Below are 25,976 nucleotides of genomic sequence, written 5' to 3' on the forward strand. Positions count from 1 at the left end.
ACTCATTCAATAAGAATTGTTGGAAGTTTTTGCTTATTATTTTGCTGCATTGTGGTGCAGATTAATTGTGACGTCAGTGTGTTGAGGATTGTTTTAATATTTGTATTTATGAAAATGACTTTCTGTTAAGTAGCTCTTGTGTATCAAGTAATATTGCGTTTGTTTACAGTCTGGTTCTACCAGATGATCCTGGATAAGAGCGAAAGTAACAGGGTAGTTATTATGGGAGACTTTAACTTTCCAAATATTGACTGGAAAAGATATAGTTCGAGTACATTAGATGGGTCGTTTTTTGTACAGTGTGTGCAGGAGGGTTTCCTGACACAATATGTTGACAGGCCAACAAGAGGCGAGGCCATGTTGGATTTGGTTTTGGGTAATGAACCAGGCCAGGTGTTGGATTTGGAGGTAGGAGAGCACTTTTTGGACAGTGACCACAATTCGGTGATGTTTACGTTAATGATGGAAAGGGATAAGTATACACCGCAGGGCAAGAGTTATAGCTGGGGGAAGGGCAATTATGATGCCATTAGACGTGACTTGGGGGGGGATAAGGTGGAGAAGTAGGCTGCAAGTGTTGGGCACACTGGATAATTGGAGCTTGTTCAAGGATCAGCTACTGCGTGTTCTTGATAAGTATGTACCGGTCAGGCAGGGAGGAAGGCGTCGAGCGAGGGAACCGTGGTTTACCAAAGAAGTGGAATCTCTTGTTAAGAGGAAGAAGGAGGCCTATGTGAAGATGAGGTGTGAAGTTTCAGTTGGGGCGATGGATAGTTACAAGGTAGCGAGGAAGGATCTAAAGAGAGAGCTAAGACAAGCAAGGAGGGGACATGAGAAGTATTTGGCAGGTAGGATCAAGGAAAACCCAAAAGCTTTCTATAGGTATGTCAGGAATAAGCGAATGACTAGGGAAAGAGTAGGACCAGTCAAGGACAGGGATGGGAAGTTGTGCGTGGAGTCTGAAGAGATAGGCGAGATACTAAATGAATATTTTTCATCAGTATTCACTCAGGAAAAAGATAATGTTGTGGAGGAGAATGCTGAGACCCAGGCTAATAGAATAGATGGCATTGAGGTACGTAGGGAAGAGGTGTTGGCAATTCTGGACAGGCTGAAAATAGATAAGTCCCCGGGTCCTGATGGGATTTATCCTAGGATTCTCTGGGAGGCCAGGGAAGAGATTGCTGGACCTTTGGCTTTGATTTTTATGTCATCATTGGCTACAGGAATAGTGCCAGAGGACTGGAGGATAGCAAATGTGGTCCCTTTGTTCAAAATGGGGAGCAGAGACAACCCCGACAACTATAGACTGGTGAGCCTCACGTCTGTAGTGGGTAAAGTCTTGGAGGGGATTATAAGAGACAAGATTTATAATATTCTAGATAGGAATAATATGATCAGGGATAGTCAGCATGGCTTTGAGAAGGGTAGGTCATGCCTCACTAACCTTATTGAGTTCTTTGAGAAGGTGAGTGAACAGGTAGACGAGGGTAGAGCAGTTGATGTGGTGTATATTGATTTCAGCAAAGCGTTTGATAAGGTTCCCCATGGTAGGCTATTGCAGAAAATACGGAGGCTGGGGATTGAGGGTGATTTAGAGATGTGGATCAGAAATTGGCTAGCTGAAAGAAGACAGAGGGTGGTGGTTGATGGGAAATGTTCAGAATGGAGTTCAGTTACAAGTGGAGCACCACAAGGATCTGTTCTGGGGCCGTTGCTGTTTGTCATTTTTATCAATGACCTAGAGGAAGGCGCAGAAGGGTGGGTGAGTAAACTTGCAGACGATACTAAAGTCGGTGGTGTTGTCGATAGTGTGGAAGGATGTAGCAGGTTACAGAGGGATATAGATAAGCTGCAGAGCTGGGCTGAGAGGTGGCAAATGGAGTTTAATGTAGAGAAGTGTGAGGTGATTCACTTTGGAAGGAATAACAAGAATGCGGAATATTTGGCTAATGGTAAAGTTCTTGGAAGTGTGGATGAGCAGAGGGATCTAGGTGTCCATGTACATAGATCCCTGAAAGTTGCCACCCAGGTTGATAGGGTTGTGAAGAAGGCCTATGGAGTGTTGGCCTTTATTGGTAGAGGGATTGAGTTCCGGAGTCAGGAGGTCATGTTGCAGCTGTACAGAACTCTGGTACGGCCGCATTTGGAGTATTGCATAAAGTTCTGGTCACTGCATTATAGGAAGGACGTGGAGGCTTTGGAGCGGGTGCAGAGGAGATTTACCAGGATGTTGCCTGGTATGGAGGGAAAATCTTATGAGGAAAGGCTGATGAACTTGAGTTTGTTTTCGTTGGAGAGAAGGTTAAGAGGAGACTTAATAGAGGCATACAAAATGATCAGGGGGTTGGATAGGGTGGACAGTGAGAGCCTTCTCCCGCGGATGGAAATGGCTGGCACGAGGGGACATAGCTTGAAACTGAGGGGTAATAGATATAGGACAGAGGTCAGAAGTAGATTCTTTACGCAAAGAGTAGTGAGGCCGTGGAATGCCCTACCTGCTACAGTAGTGAACTCGTCAACATTGAGGGCATTTAAAAGTTTATTGGATAAACATATGGATGATAATGGCATAATGTAGGTTAGATGGCTTTTGTTTCGGTGCAACATCGTGGGCCGAAGGGCCTGTACTGCGCTGTATCGTTCTATGTTCTATGTTCTAAAACACGCATTTAGAATTTGCGAGAAAAGAATATCGTGTATAGTTGGGACTTCCTAAAATTAATGCCAGTCTTGAAGATGTGAATAAGATGTAGCGAGATGCTCTTCGTTTCAGTCTCTGAATTGGGTAATTATTGTTTGACCAAATGCTTCATAAAAATTAAAAAAATGTAGTGGTAAAATCATTCAGGTGGTCACAGTTTAAGAACTTTTTGTTGATTTCAACAAAAACTTAATCCTCACCTTTCAAAAACATTTTGTTTCTGTCGGGCAAAATGACCTGGCTAGTTAATATACTTGGCTGTCAAATTTTCCCTTTAGAATACCATAGAAAAATGATAAATCTCTGCCTAAAAGCTGCTAACGATCCTGTCAAAAGAAAATCGGGTGGAGTACAACTACCTGAAGTTTACTTTCTCTTGTGAGAACATCTCACAAATTTGTTGTAATTGATAAGACTGTTTCTCATTCAAGTTTGTGAAAAAACTTAAGGTGGGTGAATTAATTTAATAAACAGTAAAGTTTACAAAAAAAAAAAAGAACTGGGTGTTTATCAAAGAGCTGCAGTGAAGACAGACAGCCCAGCGCCACCCACACTCTGATATCACTGCATCCACCCAGGAGAGTCCTGGAGGCACTTGTGACCTCGCTGGTGCATCAACAGAGTGGATAACCGAATTAATCCCTTCCCACACAGGGAAAAGATGAACGCTCCCCCCCCCACCCCTCCACCCCTGGTGTGAATGCGCTGGTGTTTCAGCCGGAGGGAATGCTGAGTGAATCCCTTCCCACACATAGAGCAGGTGAACGGCCGCTCTCCAATGTGACTGCGCTGGTGAATCAGCAGATCCATTTTGCCTTTGAAGCTCTTCTCACAGGTGGAACATTTAAAAGGTCTCATGTCAGAGTGAACACGTTGGTGTGAAGTGAAGTGGGCAGACTGAATGAATCCTTTCCCACACTCCAGGCTGGTAAATGGTCTCTCCCCAGTGTGAACGCACTTGTGATCCAACAGTTTGCATAACTGAGTGAATGCCATCCCACACTTGGGGCAGGCAACTGGTTTCTCCCCAGTGTGAACTCGCTGGTGTAACAGAAAGCTGGTTAACTGAGTGAATCTCGTCCCACACTCAGAGCAGGGGTACGGTCTCTCCCAGGTGTGAACCCGCTGGTGTATCAGCAGATTTTCTATTCTTTTAAAGCTTTTCTCCCAGTCGGAACATTTAAAAGTTCTGGTGTCAGAGTGAACAAGTTGGTGTGTAGTAAGGTGGGTTAGTCGAATGAACCACTTCCCACACTCGGAGCAGGTGAATGGTCTTTCCCCGGTGTGACTGCGCCGATGAATTTCCAGCACAGGCGGGGATATGAATCCCTTCCCACAGTCTCCACATTTCCACGGTTTGTCCATGGTGCCGGTGTCCTTGTGCCTCTCCTTTTGAGGTTATGGGGAGAGGACAGGGTAATTACACCAGGGTGGGATGCTCTTTTGTCGGGTTAGTGCTAACTCGATGGGCCTAATGGCCTACTTCTGCACTGCAGGGATTCTATGATGCTGCCAGACCTGTTGAATTCATCCAGCATAGGGCAGCACCTTAGCACAGTGGTTACCATTGTTGCTTCACAGCTCCAGAGTCCAAGGTTTGATTCCCGGCTTGGGTCAGTCTGTGCGGAGTCTGCACGTTCTCCCCGTGTCTGCGTGGGTTTCCTCCGGGTGCTCTAGTTTCCTCCCAAAGACCTGAAAGACGTGTTGTTAGGTCATTTGGACATTCTCCCTCAGTGTACCCGAACAGGCGTCGGAGTGTGGTGATTAGGGGATTTTCACAGCAACTTCATTGCAGTGTTAATGTGAGCCTACTTGTGACAATAGTAAATATTATTTCCTGTTTTTACGTTTTTAATCCACAAATTATAATCCACAAATTATATTTATTGAACCATTATACCATCAACTACCCGGACCAGGGGCAGCACGGTGGTTAGCATTGCTGCATCACGGCGCCGAGGTCCCAGGTTCGTTCCCGGCTCTGGGACACTGTCCGTGTGGAGTTTGCACATTCTCCCTGTGTTTGCGTGGGTTTCGCTCCCACAACCCAAAGATGTGCGGAGTAGGTAGATTAGTCACACTCAATTGCCCCTTAATTGGAAAAAATGAATTGGGTACTCTAAATTTATTTTAGAAACTACTCGGAGCAGTGTGTTGATGTTTCAGCTGTTCTGTCGGATTTTCTCTCTCAGTCTGATCTGATGGGTCTGTGTGGGGGTATTTCCCTGGTATTGTCCATGCGTTTGGTGTTTGTGTATTTCAGGGAGCAGGTAGAACTTCCTTGGCCTGTCGTACCTCAGATATTCCATCTGTTTTTGGTTAATGTGTCTGGAATCTTTGAGTTCTTCCAGTCTGTCTCCAATTCTCCTTCCTGTCTCGGGTATATGGGTCCAGATAGTTTGGTGTTGTGATTCGTGCTGTTCTATTGTCTGTCTGTCTCCAGCAGGTATTGTTGTTTCTCAATAATGACTGCGCTATTCGGCACTGAGGACCTGGGTTCGATCCCGGCCCTGGGTTCCAACCTGGCCATGGGTCACTGTCTCGGTGGAGTTTTCATGTTCTCCCTGTGTCTGCATTGGTTTCACCCCTACATCCCAAAGATGTGTAGGTTAAGTGGATTGGCCTCGCTAAATTGCCCCTGAATTGGAAAAAAATATAATTTGATACTCTAAATTTTAAAAAATGACTGTGCTTGTCCTTTTCTTCTGGTCTTATGCACGTATCCGTGTTGGATCCAAGCTCCCGGATTATCTGTCTTTCTCTCCGGGTAAGATTCTGTTTGTCTCTTGTATTTCACTGTGACAGGGCAGAGACCTGATTGAAGGGGTTCAAACATGGGAGTTCTGGGAAAGATGGACAAGGATTTAGGAGGTGACAACATGTTCAAAGAGTTTAGAGAGGAGAGGGAGGTTGAAGATGGGGCAGTAATTTGTAGGGATGGCAGGGTCAAGGGTTTGTTTTATTGAGGAGGGGGTGATGATGGCAGATTTGAAGGACAGAGGGACAGTAGCTGATGAGAGAGAAATGTTGACAATATCCATGGACACAGTTGGCTGATCAGTAGCTCAGTGGGAATAGGGTCGATGGAGCAGGAGCTGGGTCTCATGGACAAGGTGAGCTCCGAGAGGGCATGAGGGGAGATGGGAGAGAAACTAGAGAAAGATGTGGGTTCAGGGCTCGGGAAAGGATGAAATTTAGAGACAGATTGATCCGGTGGGCTCGTGGAAGGGAGGGAAGCAGCAGAGGCAGCTGATCGGATTTACTCAATCTCAGTCACAAAGAAGCTCAACAAGCTCCTCACTTCTTGTTGGAGGTGAGGGTGGAAGAGACAGGGGAGAGCGAGAGTACTTCAAAAGGAACTAACTTGTGTCAGAGTAATTAAAAAGTTTCAACACACTGTATATTTGACACAAATCTAATTTATTTGACTTTTAGACAGAATATTAGCCCCAAAAATGGGCTGGAATTGTTATCAGCAGAAAGAGACCCAAATGAATATGGTTCAGTCCTGAATGTGAGTAACAGCAAAATTCAATCACTGTGGTTACTTGTGGCCTCGTTGGTGACTCAGCAGGTGGGATAACTGAGTGAATCCCTTCCCACACTCGGAGCAGGTGAATGGTCTCTCCTCAGTGTGAACTCGCTGGTGTCTGGACAGAGCGGATGACTGAGTGAATCCCTTCCCACACTCGGAGCAGGTGAATGGTCTCTCCCCAGTGTGAATTCGCTGGTGTGTGGAGAGAGCGGATGACTGAGTGAATCCCTTCCCACACTTGGAGCAGGGGAATGGCCTCTCCCCAGTGTGAATTCGCTGATGTGCAATGAAGTGAGATGATCGTCTGAACCCAGTGCCGCAGTGAGAGCACCTGAACGGTCTCTCGTCAGTGTGAACACGTTGATGGCTCATCAGATTCCCAGAATGTTTATAGCACTTCCAGCAGTCTGGACATTGAAATGGTCTCTCATCAGTGTGAACTCGCTGGTGATTCAACAGGTGGGCTGAAATAGTAAATCCCTTCCCACACTCGGAGCAGGTGAATGGTCTCTCCCCAGTGTGACTTCGCTGATGTGCAGTGAGGTCAGATGATCGTCTGAACCCAGTCCCACAGTCAGAGCAACTAAACGGTCTCTCGTCAGTGTGAACAGGTTGATGGCGCATCAGTTCCGCAGAACTTTTATAGCACTTCCCACAGTCTGGACATTGAAATGGTCTCTCATCTGTATGAACTCGTTGGTGACTCAGCAGGTGGGATGACTTAGTAAATCCCTTCCCACACTTGGAACAGGTGAATGGTCTCTCCCCAGTGTGACTGTGTCGATGAGTTTCCAGCTTGGATGGGACAGTGAATCCTTTCCCACAGTCCGCACATTTCCACGGTTTCTCCTCAGTGTGACTGCATTTGTGGCTTGTGAGGCCTGATGATTGACTGAATCCTCGTCCACACACACAACACGTGTACGGTTTCCCCGCACTGTGAATGATGCTTTTTCCTTCCATGCTCAATGATATTCCGCTGATATTCAGGATATGATAAATTGAGGACTCAGTCAGATCCTGATGTGATGCTTGGTTTGAGTTTCCGGACTTTGAAGCCTCCCCTTCGAACACCCTGTGGAACGGATTCAAAACAGAAAATAGGGAATGAGAGAGAACCCACAAAAATACAAAGGCAGGTTGTGAAATTGAGCTGATTGAATCTGGTCATTTGTGGGGCCGGCACTGGAAAAAGTGACCATGAAAACTGCTCAATTGTTGTAAAAACCCAACTGGACTCTTTGGGGGGAGAGAGAAAGAGGTGAAGAGGAATTTTGTATATCTACAAGACATATTAAGAGAGCAGTTGGCAAAGCAAATTCGATCTCGAGTTTCATAAACAGTAATATTGACACCAAAACTATGCTTCTGGCGGCACGGTGGTTAGCACTGCTACCTCAGAGCACCAGGGACCCGGGTTCAATTCCGGCCTTGGTGTCTGTCTGTGTGGAGTTTGCACTTTCTCCCCGTGTCTGCGTGGGTTTCCACCCGGTGCTCAGGTTTTCTCCAACAGTCCAAAGAAGGGAAAGTTAGGTGGAGTGGCCTTGATAAATTGCCCCTTAGTGTCCAGGGATGTGCAGGTTAGGTGGGGCTATGGAGTTACAGGGACAGGGTAGGGGTGTGGGCCTAGGCAAGGTGCCCTTTCAGAGAAGGAGTGCAGACTCGATGGGCCAAATGGCCTCCTTCTGCACTGTAGAAATTCTATGGTTCTAATTCTATTCTGTGAATCTTTATAAAGCTCTGGTCACCACTCTTCAGGAAGGATGTGAAGGTTCTTGGAGAAGGTGCAGAGGAGATTTCCCAGAATGGTTCCAGCAAAGGAGGTTGAGGGGAGATTTGATTCAGAGACACAAGATTATGCCAGATTTCCATCGGGTGGACAAAGAAACTCTGTTTCCATTCACTAATCGTACAAGCAGTCGGGACACAGATTTAAAGTTTTGGGTAAAACCTGGAGTGAACGATACAAGATCCTGAGGGGTTTTGACAGGGTGGATGTGGAGAGGATGTTTCCTCTTGTGGGAGAATCTGGAACAAGGGGATCACTGTTGCAAAATGAGGGGTCACCCATTTCAGATGGGGATAAGGATTTGTTTTTCCCTTGAGGGTCGCAAGACAGGGGGTGTCATAGTACTTAGCACTGCTGCCTCACAGCACCAGGGACCTGGGTTAAATTCCCACCCTGACTGTGTGGAGTTTGCACTTTCTCCCCTTGTCTGTGTTGGTTTCCTCCCACAGTTCAAAGATGTGCAGATTAGGTTGCATTGGTTCGGATGGTATTCGCTGGAGTTTAAAAGAATGAGGGGTAATCTCAGAGAAACTTTTAAAAAGTGGGTGGCGCAGTGGTTAGCACAGCTACCTCCTGTCGCCGAGGACCCGGGTTCGATCACAGCCCCGGGTCACTGTCTGTGTGGAGTTTGCACATTCTCCCTGTGTTTGTGTGGGTCGCACCCCCACAAATCCAAAGATGTGCAGGGTAGGTAGATTAGCTATGCTAAAATTGCCCCTTAATTGCAAAAATAAAAATTGGGCACTCTAAATTGATGTTAAAAAAAAACAGGGCGAGTCAGAGTAGATTCAGGAAGGATGTTCCTGATAGTGGGTGTGTCCAGAAATAGGAGTCGCAGTCTGAGGGTGCGGGGTAGACCATTTAGGACAGAGATGAGGAGAAATTTATTTACCCAGAGTGGTGAGCCGATGGAATTCATCGCCACAGGAACTAATTAAGGCCAAAACAGTGCATGTTTTCAAGAAGCAGTTAGATAAGCACTGAGGGTGAAGGGGATCAAAGGATATGGGGGGGGGGGGGAAAGCGGGATTAGGCTATTGAGCCTAATCAGCTCTGATGGTAATGAATAGTGGAGCAGGCCCGAAGGGCCAAATGGTCCCTGGTCCATGGTAGACTGGTACAAAAGGTGAAGTCACATGGGATCAGGGGTGAGCTGGCAAGGTGGATACACAACTGGCTAGGTCATAGAAGGCAGAGAGTAGCAATGGAAGGGAGCTTTTCTGATTGGAGGGCTGTGACTAGTGGTGTTCCGCAGGGATCAGTGCTGGGACCTTTGCTGTTTGTAGTATATATAAATGATTTGGAGGAAAATGTAACTGGTCTGATTAGTAAGTTTGCAGACGACACAAAGGTTGGTGGAATTGCGGATAGCGATGAGGACTGTCAGAGGATATAGCAGGATTTAGATTGTTTGTAGACTTGGACGGAGAGATGGCAGATGGAGTTTAATCTGGACAAATGTGAGATAATGCATTTTGGAAAGTCTAATGCAGGTAGGGAATATACCGTGAATGGTAGAACCCTCAAGAGTATTGAAAATCAGAGAGATCTAGGAATACAGGTCCACAGGTCACTGAAAGGGGCAACACAGGTGGAGAAGGTAGCCAAGAAGGCATACGGCAGGCTTGCCTTCATTGACCGGGGCATTGAGTATAAGAATTGGCAAGTCATGTTGCAGCTGTATAGAACCTTAGTTAGGCCACACTTGGAGTATAGTGTTCAATTCTGGTCGCCACACTACCAGAAGGATGTGGAGGCTTTAGAGAGGGTGCAGAAGAGATTTACCAGAATGTTGCCTGGTATGGAGGGCATTAGCTATGAGGAGCAGTTGAATAAACTTGGTTTGTTCTCACTGGAACGACGGAGGTTGAGGGGCGACCTGATAGAGGTCTACAAAATTATGAGGGGCATAGACAGAATGGATAGTCAGAGACTTTTCCCCAGGGTAGAGGGGTCAATTACTAGGGGGCATAGGTTTAAGGTGCGAGGGGCAAGGTTTAGAGTAGATGTACGAGGCAAGTTTTTTTACACAGAGGGTAGTGGGTGCCTGGAACTCGCTGCTGGAGGAGCTGGTGGAAGCAGGGCCAATAGTGACATTTAAGGGGCATCTTGACAAATACATGAATAGGATGGGAATAGAGGGATACGGACCCAGGAAGTGTAGAAGATTGTAGTTTAGACAGGCAGCATGGTCGGCACGGGCTTGGAGGGCCAAAGGGGCTGTTTCTGTGCTGTAGTTTTCTTTGTCCTTTGGTCTCCTCCTGCTCCTATTTTCGACGTTGCTCCGTATCTATGCATGTAAATGGTCCAGGAGGTGTGAGGAAGAATGTTTTTACAAAGCCAGTGGCAATGACCTTAAACTTGCTGCCTAGGACGGAGTTTGGAAATAGACTAAAAAGACACAAAAAATATATATTTTTAAAAATTGGATAGATCCCCGAGAGAAATAAAGCTGTGAGGGTGCAGAGACAGAGCAGGAGAATGACTCTGACTGGATTGCTCCAGATAATAATAATATTTATCAGTGTCACAAGTAGGCTTACATTAACACTGCAATGAAGTTACTGTGAAAATCCCCAAGTCACCACACTCCGGCGCCTGTTCGGGTACACAGAGGGAGAATTCAGAATGTCCAATTCACCTAACAAGCACGTTTTTCGGGACTTGTGGGAGGAAACCGCAGCACCCGGAGGAAACCCACAGCAGACACGGGGAAAACGTGCAGACTCTGCACAGACACTGACCCAAGCTGGGAATCGAACCCGGATCCCTGCCGCTGTGAAGCAACGGTGCTAACCACCATGCCACAGTGGTTAGCACTGCTGCCTCACAGCCCCAGGACCCGTGTTCGATCCCGGCCCTGGGTCACTGTCCCTGTGGAGTTTGCACATTCTCCCAGTGTCTGCGTGGGTTTCACCCCCAACTAGGGACACCCACCTGCGAATGTAGCCGCGGAAAAGGGGCAAACAGTCTGGTCAGATGACCCCCTAGGTCGCCCACTGCCTGGACCTATAACTGACGTGCTTGGCCAGGCCCAGAAGCAGGTTCACAAGGAGTGAAGTGGCTCTGGTTCGCGAGGTCTTCGGCCCAAGTAGGACTCAGCAAAAACACAGTCCGTGCTCCCACCCTGGAACGACCACCCAATGACCTCCTACCTGCTGGTGTGTGGGGTCTTCAGTCCGGGAGGGGGCTCAGCAAACACACTGCCCACTCGAACCCCCTGTCCCGGGACAAGCACAGCGGATAGAATAAGGAAGGTTTTATCCTCGCTGAAGGCAGATGTTATCAGTTGGGAAGAATGGGCTGGGCCCTCAACCCGGGAGGGGGGCCAGCAACACGCAGTCCAAAGGGGTTTACTCCCACCTTGTTGTTGAAGTCGCCTCATTGTTGTTGTTCTTCTCTCCTTCCTTCTATCCCCTCTCCTTCCTCCAGACAACTCAGCAGCAACCAGCACTGAAAACAGGCAGCAAACTGAGCAACAGCAGCAGAGAGAGAGAGAGAGAGAGAGAGAGAGAGAGAGAGAGAGCAGCAGCAACAGCAATAGAGAGAACAGCAACAGCAGCAGCCACTTTTCACCACAGCAACAACCTCGCAACACCAAAGTCTGCAGTGGGAGTGCCAGCTTCGGATTGGCCATGCTAAATTGCCCCTTAATTGGAAACAAATAATTGGGTAGTCTAAATTTATCATTATTAATAATAATAATACTCACGTCTGTCACAATTTCAGTGTTTTCAAGTTTAAAATCTCCTGCTGCAACCTTCGGCTGGAAAGATATCAGAAGCTTTGGAAGCAGCTGTCAAAGGAAATGACAATGGTCAGAAATGCTAGTCAAGGTTAGAAATTAAGATCAGAGAACATTTATCTTGGTTTGAGTTGCTGGGTGTAAATCCTCCCCTAACCCCCGGTAAAAGCACTGTGAATTCTATGATAATCTATGAAAAGGAGTTTCCAAAATCCATCACTCTTCGAGTCCAGAATAGAAATTCCAAACATTCTCCCCCCCTTGTTGCCAGTCCCAGGATTACTTTTTAAAAAAAAATTTAGAGTACCCAATTCATTTTTTACAATGAAGGGGCAATTTAGCATGGCCAATCCACCTACCCTGCACATCTTTGGGTAGTGGGGGTGAAACCCACGCAAACACGGGGAGAATGTGCAAACTCCACACGGACAGAGCCGGGATCGAACCTGGGACCTCGGTGCCGTGAGACAGCAATGCTCATGTCCCAGGATTATTTAATGCGGGTTCTACTTGCTTTGGAGGCAGTTCAGTGAAGTTTCATTTGTCTGATTCCTGGGATAGGAGAGTTTGTTTTATGGAGCAAGATTGAGCCTGTTTGGTCTGTACCGATGGAGTTCAGAAGAACTCAGAAGTTCAGAGAGGTGATCGTATTGAAACATCTAAGATTCTGAGGGGTTTTGCTGAAAGAATATATTCCCACATGGGGATCCAAGAACTAAGGGGGACAATTTAAAGATAAGAGTTCTCCAATTTGATACTGAGATAAGAAGAAATGTCTTCTCTCAGAGGGTCATCAGTCTGTGGATAAAAGCAAATTACTGCAGATGCTGGAATCTGAAACAAAAACAGAAAATACTGAACAATCTCAGCAGGTCTGACTGTATCTGGGGAGAGAAAAGGGAGCTAACGTTTTGAGTTTGGATAACTCTTTGTCAAAGCTGAGTTTGTGGAATTCTCTTTCCCAGAGAGCAGTGGTGCTGGGTCAAAGTATACTCAAAGCTAAGTTAGTCTTTTGTTATCGACTAGTGAGTCAAAGGTTTTTTGGGGAAGGCAGGAAAATGCAATTTGGATCTGCCATGCCTTTATGGAATGGCAGAGCAGTGTCAATAGGCCGAATGGCGTGTCCCTGCTGCTAATTCTGATGTTATTATTCTTCTGTTCTCCGGATTGCCACACATGGCATTCCCACCTCCCCACTCTGGAGAGGCCTGTCAATCATCGAGACAATGATTTTCTTTCCTGGTCATCGGATCCTGAAGCACCGCCTCTGTTACGTCATCAAGATGGCCCCTCAGCCGGAGCGAAACAAAGATGGTGGCCGTAGATCTGGGCCTGATACCGGATAAAAGCTCCGCAGCTACAAACGCGGATTTTTCAGGGTCTTATTCCGGCCTTGTGACCAGCAGGGGGTGTTTATGAAGCCTTCACTCCCTCCCCTCCCGGGTCCATTCCTCCCTCCGCCTCACCGAGTCTCTCCGCCCGAAACAGCCGTTCCCGCACTCGCAGACGTCCGAGCAAGTGACACTGCGCATGCTCTGATACAGCCCAGCATTGCGTCTGCGCAGTGGGCTCCTGGGGCGTGAATAGGGCACATTCACAGCCGCAGGGAATGTTGGGTAACCGCCGCACCATTGAAACTGTAAACAGTCAATACAAAATAACTTGGGTTACCAATTTCTAAAAATAATCAAAAAAATTATTGTCAATAATAATATTCCGCTGATCTCCATTTCTCAAAATGATTAAATGCTGCTCTCCTGTGGAACAATGCAGAACTTAAGTTCTTTTTTCCCAATGGGCCCTTCCTCTCTCCTCCCCAGAAGATGCAAACTCTTGTTGGGTTCAATTCCAGAATCAGTAATTCTTCCATCTTCTTCTCTCTTGCTCGTGATACTGAATGTTGAGTGTTTTCTGGAATGATCCAGCACAGATGGAAGTCACTCGGCACATCGTATCTGTACTGATTCTGTACAAGAGCTACCACTTTTCTGGTTAAATTCCATTTGCCACTGTTCTGCCCATATGACCAGCCCATCTGTTTCATCCCGTAATTTAAGGCTTTTCTTCTCGCCAGTTATTACACCAACAATTTTCCATCTGCAAACTTATTGATCATATCACCTACCTTCATCTATTTCAAGTCCTCTATTTTATATATAATTACTATTGGTGGCTGAGGATGCACCAGGATCTCCAACAGCACCTCAACCTGTGTTTCTTTCCTGTGAGACAATCGAGATTTAATAGCTCTGGAGAAACAATGCTGAAAAAGCGGATGTTCTGGCCAAGGCTAATAACTGGGTGCTGCCTTCTCGGTCTCTGAATTTCCTCGACTCAAGTTCACTCCCCACTTATGTGATAAGCATTGACCATAATGACTGGCAAGAGTCTGCTGCCAATCAGTCACTATGATGACAACGTGCGCATCAAACAGCATCATTAGGGCGGCATGGTAGGACAGTGGTAGCACCAGGGTCCCGGGTTCAATTCCCGCTTGGGTCACTGCCTATGTAGAATCTGCACGTTCTCCCCGAAAGGTGCTTGTTAGGTGAATTGAACATTCACCTGAACAGGTACTGGAGTGTGGCGACTAGGAGATTTTCACAGTAACTTCATTGCAGTGTTAATGTAAGCCTACTTATGACAATAAAGATTATTTATTTTTATTTTCATTGATGTTCTTGCAAAATATTGACCTGCTTTATTTTAATTGATAATTACTTTCATAATGGAGATGTCACTGTGAAGAATGTGTCAGTCAGTGAGGATTAATCAGCATTTTCTAATTGGAGATGTTAATCAGAGGAACCGTTCAGACACTGAATTGTAGAGTTTTTTTACAAAAACAACTTAGGACTGAAGTAAAAATTCATAATTTTATTGTTCACCAGTTTCTTTGGGAGTTTTTAAATCGAAGGATAAGTTCACAGATGATGAATTCAAAAGGGACCCTGCCATCACAAAAACCAACATATATTTTGAAGATTAAACTCCAGCCAGTTAACATTAGGAGGAAAGTAAATAATAATAATCTTTCTTGTCACATAGAGGCTTACATTAACACTGCAATGAAGTTACTGTGAAATGCCCCTTGTCGCCACATCTTGGGGCCTGTTCGGGTACACTGAGGGAGAATTCAGAATGTCCAAATTGCCAACAGCATGTCTTTCGGGACTTGTGGGAGGAAATCGGAGCATCCGGAGGAAACCCACACAGACACAGGGAGAACATGCAGACTCCGCACAGACAGTGACCCAAGCTGGGAATCGAACTGGGACCCTGGCGCTGTGAAGCATTCCGGAGCATTAAGGTTCAGACAGGATAATACCACTAGGAACAATAGAGAAATAACAGAAATATTAAATAATTACTTTGCATCATTGTTTCCCAAGGAGATAGAACAGGTCAACAGGACATTGAATGATGAGGTGATTATTGATTACACTAATCAAACTCAAAGGGGATAAAGCCCCTGATCCAAATGGATTACTTCCACGTATTTTTAAAGATTCTAGGGGAGAGACATTACTGCTCATATTTAATAATTCATTAAAAATGTTCAGTTCTAAAAGACAGGCAGCTCAGTAATGTAATTCCTATATTTAAAATGGCGGACAGAACATGCCCAGGAAATTATGAAACAATTAGCTTCACATTGGTAAATAATTGAATCCTGAGTAAAGGAAGGAACTTTTAAAATCTGGGAAAGATAAACATAACAATGAATAGTCAATATGGATTTCAAATGAGTGCTGCTTATCATTAGGTGTAAGCAACCTTCCTCCCCAATGAGGTTGCTGAGAATTCCATTGATTTGAATGGTATGATTAGAGTCAGAGAGTTTTTCCAGGAGTGAAAGAGGCGCTTTGACCCATCGTGTCTCCGCCAGCCATCAAGCACCGATTTACTCTAATCCCATTTTCCAGCACTTAGTCTGTTGCCTTCCATGCAATGGCATTTCAAATGCTCATCTAAATACTTCTTAAATGTTGTGAAGTTTACATTCTCTACCACACTTTCAGTCAGTGAGTTCCAGATTCCCACCACCCTCTGGGTGAAAACGTGTTTCTTCGCATCTCCTATAAACCTCCTGCCATTACCTGAAATCTATGCCCCTGCTTATTGACCCCTCCAGTAAGGGGAAAGTTTCCTCCTATGCCCACTGGTTATTGACTCTTCCACGCAGGGGAAAGGGTCCTTCCTATTCACGCCATCTATTCACCACTAATTCACTGAATAATTTTATATACCTCAATCAGGACCGCCTCAGCCATCTCTGCACCAAGGAAAACTCCCAGCCGATCCAGTCTCTCTTGTTAGCTGAAATACTCCAGCCCAGGACATCCTGGTGAATCTACTCTGCATCCTCTCAAGTGCAATCACTTCCTTCCAGAACTGCGCACACTACTCCAGCTGTGGTCTAACCAGCATTTTATACAGCTCCATTATAACCTCCCTGGTCCTATATTCTATGCCTCAGTTAATAAAGACAAGTATTCCATATTCCTTTTTAATCACCTTTTCTATCTGACCTCCTGTCTTCAGGGACCGATGGATATGCCCACCAAGGTCCCTCTGATCCTCTAGGGTCCTACCATTAATTGTTTATTCTCTTGCCTTGTTTGCAGGTTCTTTACCCAGCGTGAAACCGCAGGCTGACCGTGTGCTGTGTAAAACCTAACATTCCACAGACCCCACTTTCCTGCAACAACATGAAGAATCCGTTTAAAGCCACAAACAGAAAGGTCCAATTTTCTTCTGGAGTTGAGACAAATCAGTTTTCAAAATGATGCAGAGTTTCAGCCAATGAGGGAGATCCGCGCTCAGCCCCGCCCCCCATTCCTCCAATTGTTTGGAGGACCCGTTGGGTCCTCCACTCCCGCCTCCTATTGCAATTGGCCCGGAGCTGCCGTCAATCACTCCCCGGACATGACGACCGTATGCGCAGTGCCTGGAGTAGCTCCGGTTGTTTGGAAATTCTCAGTCGATCTGATACCGCCGGATATGTCATGAGGGAGAGATGGAGCCGGCGCATGTGTCGGGCGGCTTCATAAAAACCCCGTCCAACCCCCGATTCCGAAGCTGAACTGGTGAAAGCTGCTCGGGCTTTTTCCTGACACAGGCCCGTGTGGACGAAGTGTGGGACTGGGCGCGCGCGTACGGAGCGAGACCGCTCTGTCTCTGGACATGAGCCGCACTGCGCATGCCCACATCACAATGGGCAGTGATTGACGGCAGCTCCGGCTCAATAGGAAGAGGGGGCGGGACTGGAGGACCGAGCGGGAGCGGATGATCCTCCAACCATTCGGAGTGAATGAGGATGGGACTTAGAATGAAGCATGCGCAGTGCGGGTAATGGCGATGGAGAGATGATTTTATCTCGGATCCACAAAGGATAAGAGGAATATTGTGCAACGCAGGGAGCGATAGGTGTGGCTGGTGGGTGTAAAAGTTTATTAAACATGTTGTGCAAGCCCATACCCGGAAAAACCTAGTTATCGCATTTCACGGAGCGGGAACGAGAGGGTCTGGTGATCGGTTCGGAATAACGACCGCCATCTTTACTCGGGACAATGAGCAGGAGAGCGCATGTGCGGCCGCCATGTTTGTTGGGGGCAATATTTTCAATTATTGGGAGAAGCTTATTCCACGTTGCTCAGAATGGAGACAACCTGGCCAGCAAACTGCATTACCCTTTGTCTTGGTACTTGACCTCCCATTGCCCCTCTAGCAACAGAGAAGGAAAGAAACAAGCAAATTCTGCTCCATGGATCCCACGAACTCAACAGATGTCTGACCCCATGTGTGGCTCTGTTCAGCCACACGGAAACCCATGTCAGAAAAACACAACCCTAGGGGCGGCACGGTGGTGCAGTGGTTAGCACTGTTGCCTATGACGCGGAGGATGTGGTATCGATGCTGGCCCCGGGTCACTGTCTCTGTGGAGTTTGCACATTCTTCCCGTATCTGCGTGGGTCTCACCTCCACAACCCAAAGATGTTCAGGGTAGGTGGATTGGCCACGCTAAAATTGCCCCTTAATTGGAAAAATAAATTGGGTACTCTAAATTTATTTTTTTCAGAAGAAAATCTTTTCCTACAGACAGAACAGACAAACATTTATTCTTCCACATTCACAGGCCAATGATATTCAGGTCCTGATGAATGGAGTGACTCTGTTAAATCTTGATGTGAAGTTTGATTTGTGTTTCCATCTGTAAATCCTCCCCTTGTAATATCCTGAAAAAGAAGTTTAAAAAAGTCATCACTAGGGCCAGGCACTGTGGCTCAGTCGTTAGCCAAGGATCCGGGTTTGATCCCAGCCCTGTGTCACTGTCCGTAAGGAGTTTGCACATTCTCCCTGTGTCTGTGTGGGACTCACTGCCACAATCCAAAAAGATGTGAAGGGTCAGTGAATTGGCCTCGCTAAATTTTTTTTAAATTAAAAATAAACGAATGCCATCACTGTCAATCCAGGAAAGAAATTCTGAACAGATAATTCTAGTTTCTCTGGGACATTTTTCCCCGTCCCACACACTCTCCCTCCTCCCTGGGCTGAAATCCAAACCCATCTGCATCATTTCTTTCCTCCACTCCCAGTTTTCTCCCTCCCTCTCCTCTGCCTGGGTTCAGTTCGCCAGCTCCTGTCTGCAGACTGACAATAAAATCAATGGGTCTTATGGGGGTTTGGGGCCTCCAGCGGGTGTTTGTGAATCCTCCCTGCCCACCTGTCAGGGTTTCCTTCCTTGCCAGAGATCAGAGTCCTCATTGATGATTTGAGCCGAAACTTGAACCACATTAATTGGGGAAAAAATATTTTCATGTAGGTTCGCGGCTCCACAAAGTGTTTCCAACTCCTCCCACCCATCGCCTTAACAGGTTGACGCATTTATTTGCCTGACGAAAAGAATGGTCTCTGCTCGCACCATGGTTAGCATTGCTGCCTCACGGTGCCAAGGACCCGTGTTCGATCCCAGCCCTGGGTCACTGTCCGTGTGGAGTTTGCACATTCTTCCCGTGTTTGCGTACGTCTCACATCCACAACCCAAACATGTGCAGGGTACGTGGATTGGCCATGCTAAATTGCACATTAATTGGAAAAAAATAATTGGTCACTCGAAATTTATTTGAAAAAAGGATTGTCTCTTCTTTTTTTTAAAATATAAATTTAGAGTACGCAATTCATTTTTTACAATTAGTGGGCAATTTAGCGTTGCCAGACTTCCGGTTGCGGCAGGGATGAGCTAGCCGCACTTTTCGGCGGCTCCAGCTCCGACGGAACTTCGGGCTCTTTTAAGAGCCCCAACGGGGACTTGGACGGCCGTAAAACCCGGTGCGAGGCGCGAGGGAAGGGAGTCCCCCCCCGTCCCCCCCGAACGACGGAGGGAAAAACCGGCGGCGGCGGCTGCAGCCAGAAGAATCTGCAGCCAGAAGGTCAGAGGGAGTGGAACAAAATGGCGGCGGAGAAACCACAGGTGACATGGGGGCCTGAGCAGGACGAGGTGGTGAAACGGTGCGAGGACCTGCTGAACAAGGAGGTAATGACCCCGTTGTTACAGGCAATTGAGGGGCTTAAGGAGACTTTAAAGACCCAGGAGACTGAACTTCGTGTGGTGGAGCAGAAGGTATCAGGTATTGAGGACGAGGTCCTGGGCCTGGCAGTCAAGACTCAGACGCACGAGGCACTTCATAAAAAGTGTGCTGATAGGATTGAGGCCCTTGAAAATGGAGCGCGAAGGAAGAACCTTAGGATACTAGGTCTCCCGGAGGGTGTGGAAGGAGTGGACTGTGGAGCGTACGCAAGTAAGATGCTGAGCTCACTGATGGGTGCTGAGGCCCCTGCGGGCCCCATGGAGGTGGAGTGGGCAAATCGGATCCCGGCGAGAAGACCAAAAGCGGGAGAACCACCGAGGGCGATAATCGTGCGATTCTACCGCCTTAAGGACAGAGAAGAGGTCCTGAGATGGGCTAAAAAGGTGCGGAGTAGCAGATGGGAGTATGCGGCGGTAAGGATCTACCAGGATTGGAGTGCGGAGGTGGCGAGAAGGAGGGCGAGCTTCAACCGAGCCAAAGAGGTTTTGCACAAAAGGAAGGTGAAGTTTGGGATGCTGCAGCCGGCAAGACTATGGGTCACACATCAGGAGAGACACTATTATTTCGAGACGGCGGAGGAAGCATGGTCCTTCATCAATGAAGAGAAACTGGACCGGAACTGAGGGACTGATGCTGCAGGGAACTGTTATTGTTGTTATTATTGTTTTTGTTAATGGGATGGTGAAAGTTAATCGGGAAGTAAACAGGGAAGGGGGGGTCACTGGGGAAATGTGGGCGCCGGTGAGGGGAAAGGCGGGACATAGTCAGAGAATGGGGAAGGAGAGGGGGAGGGGAAAGGGAGCTGTGCCATAAGAGGCGGGTCAGGTAAAGGGATGTTCCCGCGCCAGAAAGAATAAGGCGGGAAAACAGGCGCAAGGCGGATGGGAGTTCCCTCACACCGGGGGGGCCGAGGAGCGAGCAGGAGTAGCCGGGGTCAGTTGAAGTCAGCTGACTTACGGAAGTGATATGGGGGGAGCAATCAAGCTAGATAGGGATCCAGCGGGAGGGGGGGGGGGAGAAGGGGACAACTGGGTTGCTGCTGTGGAAATCCAAAAGGAAATGGCTAAAGAGAGGGTTGTCGGGGGCGGAATGCGACGCTGGGGGAGCGAGCGGGAGCGCAGAGGCAGGATATGGGACTGGCCTAGAGAAGGTAATGGCTAGTCGACACGGGAGGGGGGCAGGTAGCCCCCCAGTGAGGCTGATCACGTGGAACATGAGAGGCCTGAATGGACTGATAAAAAGGGTCCGAGCGCTCGCGCATTTGAAAGGACTAAGGGCAGACGTGGTTATGCTCCAAGAGACGCACCTAAAGGTGGCGGACCAAGTTAGGCGAAGGAAAGGATGGGTGGGACAGGTGTTCCACTCAGGACTGGACGCAAAGAACAGAGGGGTGGCCATTTTGGTGGGGAAACGGGTAGCATTTGAAGCAAAGAACATCGTAGCAGATAGTGGAGGTAGATATGTAATGGTGAGTGGTAGGCTTTAGGGAATGGAGGTCATGTTGGTTAATGTGTATGCCCCAAATTGGGACGATGCGGGGTTCATGAGACGGATGCTGGGGCGTATTCCGGACCTGGAGGCAGGAAATTTGATTTTAGGAGGGGACTTCAATACGGTGCTGGACCCGGGGCTAGATAGATCCAGCTCAAGGACTGGAAGAAGGCCGGCAGCGGCCAAGGTACTTAAGGGGTTTATGGACCAAATGGGGGGAGTGGATCCATGGCGATTTCTTAGACCCAGGGCTAGGGAGTATTCCTTCTTCTCCCACGTCCATAAAGTGTACTCCCGGATAGATTTTTTTGTTTTGGGAAGGTCGTTGATCTCAGAGAGTTGGGATAAAAGGTTCTTTTTCGGAATGGCAACCGGTGACGAGTGGTGTCCCGCAGGGTTCAGTGTTGGGGCCACAGCTGTTCTCTTTATATATTAACGATCTAGATGACGGGACTGGGGGCATTCTGGCTAAGTTTGCCGATGATACAAAGATAGGTGGAGGGGCAGGTAGTATGGAGGAGGTGGGGAGGCTGCAGAAAGATTTAGACAGTTTAGGAGAGTGGTCCAAGAAATGGCTGATGAAATTCAACGTGGGCAAGTGCGAGGTCTTGCACTTTGGAAAAAAGAATAGAGGCATGGACTATTTTCTAAACGGTGACAAAATTCATCATGCTGAAGTGCAAAGGGACTTGGGAGTCCTAGTCCAGGACTCTCTAAAGGTAAACTTGCAGGTTGAGTCCGTAATTAAGAAAGCAAATACAATGTTGTCATTCATCTCAAGAGGCTTGGAATATAAAAGCAGGGATGTACTTCTGAAGCTTTATAAAGCATTAGTTAGGCCCCATTTAGAATACTGTGAGCAATTTTGGGCCCCACACCTCAGGAAGGACATACTGGCACTGGAGCAGGTCCAGCAGAGATTCACACGGATGATCCCAGGAATGGTAGGCCTAACATACGATGAACGTCTGAGGATCCTGGGATTATATTCATTGGAGTTTAGGAGGTTGAGGGGAGATCTAATAGAAACTTACAAGATAATGAATGGCTTCGATCGGGTGGACGTAGGGAAGTTGTTTCCATTAGCAGGGGAGACTAGGACCCGGGGGCACAGCCTTAGAATAAAAGGGAGTCACTTTAGAACAGAGATGAGGAGAAATTTCTTCAGCCAGAGAGTGGTGGGTCTGTGGAATTCATTGCCACAGAGGGCGGTGGAGGCCGGGACGTTGAGTGTCTTTAAGACAGAAGTTGATAAATTCTTGATTTCTCGAGGAATTAAGGGCTATGGAGAGAGAGCGGGTAAATGGAGTTGAAATCAGCCATGATTGAATGGCGGAGTGGACTCGATGGGCCGAATGGCCTTACTTCCGCTCCTATGTCTTATGGTCTTAAAATCGCTTATTGTCACAAGTAGGCTTCAAATTAAGTTACTGTGAAAAGCCCCTAGTCGCCACATTCCAACGCCTGTTCGGGGAGGCTGTTACGGGAATTGAACCGTGCTGCTGGCCTGCCTTGGTCTGCTTTAAAAGCCAGCAATTTAGCCCTGTGCGAAACAGCCCCTCAGAATTGTCTGCTCCGAATTTCTGTCCTGTACCTGTAATGATAATTTTTATAAATTCTTTTTAAAGGATATTGGAAGAGGAGGAATTGCAGACAGAAGTCTCAAACATCACATCAAACTCATGACAAACTCAAACGATTCCTTCTGATCTGGATATCATCGGGCTCTGAATATCATCGGCGAGAAGGAGAAATGTTTGTCCGATCTGTCAGCTTCAAAAGATTTTAAACGTGAGTGTGACTGGAAAAGCACCGAAACCTTCACAGCACACACCCAAGTGAGAGTGTTCCAGTGAACTGACTGTGGAAACATCAGTGTGACTGGAAAAGCACCGAAACCTTCACAGCACACACCCGAGTGAGAGTGTTCCAGTGAACTGACTGTGGAAACATCAGTGTGACTGGAAAAGCACCGAGACCCACACAACACACACCCGAGTGAGAGAGTTCTAATGAACTGACTGTGGAAAGAGCTTCAACTATTACACAGCCTGAAAAATGTCATACCATTCACAGTCAGGAGAGACAGTGCACATGTTTGGTGTGTAGACAAGGCTTCCACTGATTGTCCAATCTCGAGCGACATGAGGAGACCCAAAACATGGAGAAACCGTGGCAATGTGGGGACTGTGGGAAGGGATACGGATTTCCATCTGAGCTGGAGACTCATCGTCGCATTCACACTGGAGAGAGGCCGTTCACCTGCTCTCACTGTGAGAAGTGTTTCACTCGGTTATCCACCCTGCAGACACACCAGCGAGTTCACACTGGGGAGAGGCCATTCACCTGCTCTTAGTGTGGGAAAGGATTCAGTGATTCAGCCACCCTGCAGAGACACCAGCGAGTTCACACTGGGGTGAGGCCGTTCACCTGCTCTCCGTGTGGGAAGGCATTCAGTGATTCAGCCACCCTGCAGTCACACCAGCGAGTTCACACTGGGGAGAGGCCATTCACCTGCTCCTTCTGTGGTAATGGATTCGCACAGTTATCCACCCTCCAGACAAACCAGCGAGTTCACACTGGTGAGAGGCCATTCACCTGCTCTCAGTGTGGGAAAGGATTCAGTGATTCAGCCACCCTGCAGAGACATCAGCGAGTTCACACTGGGGAGAAGCCGTTCACTTGCTCCCTCTGTGGGAATGGATTCACACAGTTATCCACCCTGCTGTCACACCAGCGAGTTCACACCAAGGAGAGGCCATTCACCTGCTCTCAGTGTGGAAAGGGATTCATTAATTCGTCCAACCTGCGGACACACCAGCGAGTTCACACTGGGGAGAAACCATTTACCTGCTCCCTCTGTGGGAATGGATTCACAAAGTTATCCAGTCTGCAGTCACACCAGCGAGTTCACACTGGGGAGAGGCCATTCACCTGCTCTCAGTGTGGGAAGGGATTCAGTAATCCGTGCAAACTGCGGACACACCAGCGAGTTCACTCTGGGGAGCGACCGTTCACCTGCTCTCAGTGTGGGAAGGGATTTGTTAATTCGTCCAACCTCCTGGAACACGAGCGAGTTCACACTGGGGAGAAACCATTTATCCGCTCCCTCTGTGGGAATGGATTCACACAGTTATCCAGTCTGCAGACACACCAGCGAGTTCACACTGGGGAGAGGCCATTCACCTGCTCTTAGTGTGGGAAGGGATTACATAGAAACATGGAAAATAGGAGCAGGAAGAGACCATTTGGCCCTTTGCGCCTGCTCTGCCATTCGTTATGATCATGGCTTATCATCCAACTTAATAGCCTAATCCCGCTTTCCTCTCCATATCCTTTGATCCCCTTCGCCCTAAGTGCTATATCTAACTGCTTCTTGAAAACAAATAATGTATTGGCCTCAACTATTTCCCGTGGTAACAAATTCCACAGGCTCACCACTCTCTGGTTGAAGAAATTACTCATCTCTGTCTAAATGGTCTACCCCGTATCCTCAGACTGCGATCTCTGTATACTCCCACCATCGGGAATACCTTTCCTGCATCTACCCTGTCAAGTCCTGTTGGAATATTATAGGTTTCTATGAGATCCCCCATTCTTCTGAATTCCAGCGAATACAATCCTAGCTGATTCAATCTCTCGTATGTCAGTCCCACCATCCCAGGAATCAGTCTGGTAAACCTTCGCTGCACTCCCTCTAGAGCAAGAACATCCTTCCTCAGATAAGGAGACAAACTGCACACACTATTCTAGATGTGGCCTCACCACGGCCCTGTATAATTGCAGCAAGATGTCCCTGCTCATGTACTCTAATCCGCTCGCAATGAAGGCTAGCATATCATTTGCCTTCTTTACCGCCTGCTGTAGCTGCATGCTTACCTTCAGTGACTGGTGTACGAGGATACCCAGGTCTTGTTGCACATTCCCTCTCCTAATTTATGGCCATTCAGCTAATAGTCTGCCTTCTTGTTTTTGCTACCAAAGTGGATAACCTCGCATTTCTCCAAATTATACTGTATCTGCCATTCATTTGCCCACTCACTCAACTTGTGCAAATCACACTGAAGGATCTCTGCATCCTCCTTGCAGCTCACCCACCCACGCAACTTGCTGGCATCTGCAAATTTGGAGATATTGCATGTCGTTCCCTCATCTAAATCGTTAATATATTGGGTGTGCAGTGGTTAGCACTGCTGCCTCACAGAGCTGAGGACTAGGGTTCAATCCGTGCCACTCTGTGTGGAGACAAGTTCTCCCCGTGTCTGCATGAGTCTCACCCCCATAACCCAAAGATGTGCAGGGTAAGTGAATTGGCCACGCTAAATTGCACCTTAATTGGAAAAAAATAATTGGGTACTTTAAATTTCTTTTGTCAATCATTAATATATCTTGTGAATATCTGGGGCCCGAGCACCAATCCCTGCGGTACCCCACTAGTCACTGCCTGCCAATTTGAAAAAGACCCATTAATTCCTACTCTTTGTTTCCTGTCTGCCTACCAATTTTCTACCTATCTCAACACACTACCCTTAATCCCATGTGCTTTAATTGTGCACGCTAATCTCTGATGCAGGCCATTCTGGACATAGTGTTATGTAATGAGCCAGACTTGATTAAAGATCTTAAAGTAAGGGAGCACTTAGGAGGCAGTGATCATAATATGGTCGAATTCAATCTCCAATTTGAAAGAAAGAAGGTAGAATCAGATGTAAAGGTGTTACAGTTAAATAAAGGTAACTACAGGGGCATGAGGGAGGAACTGACGAAAATCGACTGGGAGCAGAGCCTAGTGGGAAAGACAGTAGAACAGCAATGGCAGGAGTTTCTGGTAGTAATTGAGGACACAGTACAGAGGTTCATCCCAAAGAAAAGAAAGGTTATCAGAGGGGGGATTAGGCAGCCATGGCTGACAAAGGAAGTTAGGGAATGCATCAAAGCAAAAGAGAAAGCCTATAATGTGGCAAAGAGTAGTGGGAAGTCAGAAGGTTGGGAAGGCTACAAAAACCTGTTAGAGGATAACAAAAAGAGAAACAAGGAAAGAGAGGATCAAATATGAAGGTAGGCTAGCCAGTAACATTAGGAATGATAGTAAACGTTTCTTTAAATACATTAAAAACAAA

The 25,976-nt window shown here is 47.2% G+C and overlaps 1 protein-coding gene, 1 long non-coding RNA gene and 1 pseudogene across 2 annotated transcripts in view; 2 read left to right on the plus strand and 1 right to left on the minus strand.

Annotated features, from left to right (window-relative positions):
- Positions 1-6,105: 6,105 nt before the first annotated feature.
- Positions 6,106-13,323, minus strand: LOC140418759 (uncharacterized). Its single transcript, XM_072502361.1, has 3 exons — positions 13,240-13,323; positions 11,741-11,824; positions 6,106-7,314 (listed from the first exon to the last, which is right to left on the minus strand). Exon 3 carries the CDS (start codon positions 7,200-7,202, stop codon positions 6,249-6,251), a length of 954 nt encoding a protein of 317 aa, XP_072358462.1. The 5' UTR covers positions 7,203-7,314; positions 11,741-11,824; positions 13,240-13,323; the 3' UTR covers positions 6,106-6,248.
- A 3,395-nt stretch (positions 13,324-16,718) lies between these two features.
- Positions 16,719-25,976, plus strand: part of LOC140422652 (uncharacterized) — a 39,648-nt gene continuing 30,390 nt past the window's right edge. Inside the window, exons 1-2 of the long non-coding RNA XR_011947539.1 lie at positions 16,719-17,212; positions 22,485-22,647. This is a non-coding gene — a long non-coding RNA (uncharacterized lncRNA). The remainder of the gene's footprint in view (positions 17,213-22,484; positions 22,648-25,976) is intronic.
- Positions 22,999-25,127, plus strand: LOC140422651 (uncharacterized; annotated as a pseudogene).

Source organism: Scyliorhinus torazame, chromosome 5 (assembly GCF_047496885.1).
Source record: "Scyliorhinus torazame isolate Kashiwa2021f chromosome 5, sScyTor2.1, whole genome shotgun sequence".
In the NCBI taxonomy this organism is placed as follows: Eukaryota; Metazoa; Chordata; class Chondrichthyes; order Carcharhiniformes; family Scyliorhinidae; genus Scyliorhinus; species Scyliorhinus torazame.